General features: G+C 59.3%; 1 protein-coding gene across 9 annotated transcripts in view; it reads right to left on the bottom strand.

Annotated features, from left to right (window-relative positions):
* GPRC5C (G protein-coupled receptor class C group 5 member C) overlaps positions 1-4,338 on the bottom strand; it is a 21,444-nt gene that overhangs the window by 5,547 nt on the left and 11,559 nt on the right. For 4 of the 9 annotated variants that reach the window (XM_024760825.1, XM_024760823.1, XM_024760824.1 and 1 more), the window contains 2 exons: positions 2,695-2,844; positions 2,222-2,438 (listed from right to left, as the gene is read on the bottom strand). In XM_024760825.1, the coding sequence (XP_024616593.1) occupies positions 2,250-2,438; positions 2,695-2,844 (339 nt within the window). In that variant the 3' untranslated portion in view covers positions 2,222-2,249. Of the gene's footprint in view, positions 1-17; positions 659-803; positions 1,025-2,221; positions 2,845-4,338 lie in introns of those variants that run through there. The other 5 variants (XM_024760822.1, XM_024760826.1, XM_024760828.1 and 2 more) reach the window with 5 other exon arrangements.

The raw sequence follows: 4,338 nt of genomic DNA, 5'->3' as shown, positions 1-4,338 counted from the left end.
GAGCTCTGGGGACACACCTGGCTTGAGCCCCTTGGATGAGCCAGCTCTGGTACCCGAGGGCAGGAGGCCAAGGAGATACTGCAGAGATCTCGTTCCCACGAGTCTGGAGCTGTGTGCACATCTTTGCCGGTGCCAGCATCATGCAGGTCGCCAGGACGCCCCCACTTCCCTTGGTGGCCATGAGGACCTGGTGGAGCCTGTCATGGATGATGACAGCACCAGCGCTGTCGAGGTGCCCAAGGTGAGGCAGAAGCCCAGCCATCTGCCCGTCAGGAAATGGCACAGTCTTCAGTCCTGGACACCTCGTACCTAAGGGGCTGCGCCCAGTCCCACAGGTCTCAGTCCTGGGAGAGGCCTAGACTCCGGTCCATCTGGCCCGGGACTCTCAATCGACCCCTGAGAATGCCGCCCTAGCCCCCACCTTGTGTCTTGATGGGACCTAGTTCAATGAAGGTATCCGGTGGTGATGCAGAGGGGCTCAGATCCAGGACCCGCAGGCCAGGAAGAGAGGCACGATCTGTCCGGGTCTCGAGTGAGCTTTGCCCAGCTCAGCGGCCTTCCACGGTCCAGGTGGTGGCAGGAGGTGCAGGTGAGAAGGGCAAGGGCCAGCTTCGCCACGGTTTGGCTTCGCCTTGGAGCAGGGCAGGACTGGCTGAGGCTGGAACCGAAAGATGGCCAGGAAGGATGACCATCTGGATTTGCGGTGCGGGGGCGGGGAGGGGGGGTGGACCACAGCCCCAGCCACATGCCCCAGGGTTTCACACGGCCCCTGACTCCACTGTTCCGGTGGCCTCTAGGAATTGCGGGGGCGGGGAGGGGGGGTGGACCACAGCCCCAGCCACATGCCCCAGGGTTTCACACGGCCCCTGACTCCACTGTTCCAGATCGGTGGCCTCCGGGCCCTTCCCGCTCCAGTGACAAGGGCCCTGCCCAGCCTGGACACAGAGGAATGAGGACAGCAGAACGATGTGCGGTCCAGGGAAGAGGGCGTCTACCATCTTGTATTATTTTTCGGGGACTGAGCCTAAAGTAACCAGAAAGAACAAGTGTTTGAACAGCTAACAAAAGGGTTTGAGTCTCCAGGGGAGTTGGTGCAATCTGACATCGAAGGAGAAGTTTGATTTTTTTTCCTTCCAGCAACCTTTCTCCCCTCTTCCAACAGAAACATCTTTTCCCTACAACCGGTGTTAGAAAATAGCTTCTGGCGAGTTGGGGAGAAACATTCCCAAACCTGGGAGGAGCCGACTTGGCCAGCCCCTTGCAAAGGGTCAGAGCACCACTGCACGTCTGAACCCAGGCCACTGGGACCTGCTACAAGCCAGAGTCTTGGGAAAGCCTGGCCAGTCTCAGCATGGCCACTTCTAGAGGCTCTGTGGCCTTTCTGGGTCAGTCTGCTTACCTGTCAGAGGTGGTGAGAGAGCTACTTTGATCACTTACCCCCAGGGCCCTGTCTAACCCTAAAATGGTCTGGTTCTGGGATTTTGACTCTGGAAAAGGGAGAGAAAGTACTTACTGTCCTACCCATCTTTCAGGGGCAGCCCCGAGGATTCAAATGAGCCACCGTGGAAAGGTTTTACCATAAAGGACTGAGCAAATGGGCATTTAAATTCCTGCCCAGGAGTGAAACCTACCAGAACCTGGCCCGCCCCTTCCCACCTTTGAAAACAGGTCCTGGTCCTCTGCGAATCACTCCCAGCCCCACACACACACACACACACACACACACACACACACACACACACACACACACACACACACACACAGTGTGATCTCAGAGATGGGAGCAGTGGCCCTGCACCCCATCCACTGCCAGATCTGCACCAGCCTTCCCACTAAAGGGGCTGAAGCCAGCCCATCTTCCCTTACAAATACCCTCCACAGAGCTCCCTGCTGCGTTCCCCCGGCCCCGACCCCAGTGGAGGGGATCCCAGAGGAAAGCTGCCTCGTTTCACATAAGCCCTGATGCTGCACGAGACCCGAGACAGGAGCCGGGCCCAGAGGTCCATGCTGATCGCACAGGACCCGGACCCAGGCTTAGCTGAAGAACTCTTCCCTGGGGAGAGATGTCAGCTACTTCGTCGCACAGAAGGAAAACCCAGCAGCGGCTTTCCTGGGAGCTGGGTTCGGAGAGGGGGAGGAGAAAGAGGAAACGCCCACAGGCCAGGGTGGAGGGGCGGATCAGACACCAGAAAGCCCAGATCAGACACGACATTCCCAGAAGAAGGGTTAATAAAGCAGAAACGTGTTTATTAGGCACCCTTGCCCCTCACAGAGGAGCAAGACCCGGGACAGAAGCGCCTGAGACATCTCTCAAGGTTGCAGGAATCTCTCTGAAGACTCCAGAGAATGTAGCTGCTGACTGGCCGCCACCCCAGGAAGAACACGATTTGGCTGGAGCGTGGCTGTCGCAGGTGACCTTGACACGAAGCCAGGTGACCCTGACACGAAGCCGGAGTTGGCTCCTGGACTCCACAGACACTGAGGAGTGGGTGAGGGGCCCGGGGATGCCCAGCCGAACACTGGCAGATGGGGAGGGCCTCCCGGCTGAGGCCCATGACCTGTCCTGAGCCAGCGAGGGGGAGGGGGAGGGGAGAGCACAGGCTCCCAGGCAGACCCTCGCCCGGGTCAGGTCCCCAGATCTTCCCGCCTCCTCCTGGGGCCGCCTCAGTCCCACACGTAGGGGTTTCTAAAGACCTGAGCGTTCTTGCCTTCCTTCGGCAGGGTGGCATCCTGGTGGCTCTGGGGCGCGTAGATGTCTTCGGCCCGCAGGGTGGAGTTGGCACTGCCCATCACCTGGCTGTTAGCAGTGGCCCGCGGGAGGATGACGTCGTAAGCTCCTTCCGACTGGAAGGAAGAACAGGCGGTGTCACAGCTGGGTTCCGCCCGGGCGAATGCACACACACTCCCACTCCGCTTCCTGCAGGGCTGCGCCTGCCAGCTCCCCCTTCCCTCCCTGCCCTCCCCCTCTGCCCCCTTCCAGCCGGGCCTGGGATGGAGGACTCCGAGTCTGGAAATGGAGGAGCTGACCTCTGACCTCCAGCCCCTTATCTCACCCTGCAGAGGGCCACCCTCTGGGCATGGAAATGAGGCTCCCAGTCACCTCTGATGGTCCTGGGGCTTCACACAGTGGATGGCTCTTTCCAAAAGGATCTTCCTCTCAAGCCCTGTCCCACTCCCTAAACCTTGGGGCCCAACAGAGAGTGAAACACACAGGGCTTCTGTGACCCGGCCCGGCTATGCTCCCAGGCCCCCTTCCTCCAAGACTCTTAGCTGAGTACCCCCGGTGGCATTACACGCCCCCAACGGCATCACTGGCTGGTGTGCCGGGCCCAGAACACCCTTCTGTCAGGTCCCAGGCGTGTCACACGTTTCTCATCTAGCAGTCTGATTTAGAGACTTAAACCCCGAATGGTTTGGGGTTTCAGAGTTTTAAGTTTCGGAGACTTAAAATCCAAAGTCTCTGCCTGGATCCTGGTCGGAGCTGCGTTGGTTCTGTTCCTGTGTGGGTGAGGCTGGGGCATGGGTCCCAGGTCCCACCCTGGAGGGAAGGTGAGCTCCAGGCCTCACCTGCCTCATCCCTAGGCACACAGCTGCCACCAAACCCCCCCCCCCGCCCCCGCAGCTCCAGGGCCCCAGGCTGCCTTCTGAATCCACTCAGACCCGGGTGGTCCTCCCAACCCATTTACCGTCTCCAACTCCCCCTCCCCACGTAGCTCCTGGAACATCTAGGTCGAGGACGGCTTCTCCAACCTGGCTGTGTGTCAGAATCACCTGACTGTTTATGAAGCCACAGCCGTGCCTAGGGGGCCCCACCCCACGGTGAGCTGGTGAATGTTTCACGACCCTGGTCTGTAATGTTGGCAGATCTCTGTGGGCGGTTATTCCCATCATGGCTTGGATAACTCCAAGCTATCAAGGTGACATCACTGAAGAGATGCTAACTGTTTGCTCCATCACACTGCTGGCCCTTGTGCCTTTTTAGCAAGTTCCCAGGGGATGGTAATGCTGGGGGTCGAGGGACCGTGTTTCTGGAGCCACCGTTAGAGAAAATATCTATTAGTTCAGCTCCTTCCTGAAGAAGCATGACTCCATGCACACAGGTGAGGGGTGGCCAGGTGGGGCACCCTGGGTGTCTGGGGGCCGGCAAACTGTGCTTGTGCCCTTCAGAGATCCACTCCTCGGCCTATCCTGGCTCCTGGCTGCAGCCTCCCTCTCCTGGAACCTAGCTGCAGGTTCAGGCTCCGGAGAGCGAGGGGTCTCCCCAAGAGCAACTGTCAGCCAGCCGGGGAGGAGGAACGTATAGGAGTGAGTAAGACTCTAACCCACCGGCTTCCTGTT

Source organism: Neophocaena asiaeorientalis, unplaced genomic scaffold, assembly GCF_003031525.2.
Source record: "Neophocaena asiaeorientalis asiaeorientalis breed wild unplaced genomic scaffold, Neophocaena_asiaeorientalis_V1.1 scaffold30, whole genome shotgun sequence".
NCBI lineage: Eukaryota > Metazoa > Chordata > Mammalia > Artiodactyla > Phocoenidae > Neophocaena > Neophocaena asiaeorientalis.
The sequence above is the reverse complement of the archived record's forward strand: the minus strand, read 5'-3'. Positions and strand labels throughout refer to the sequence as shown.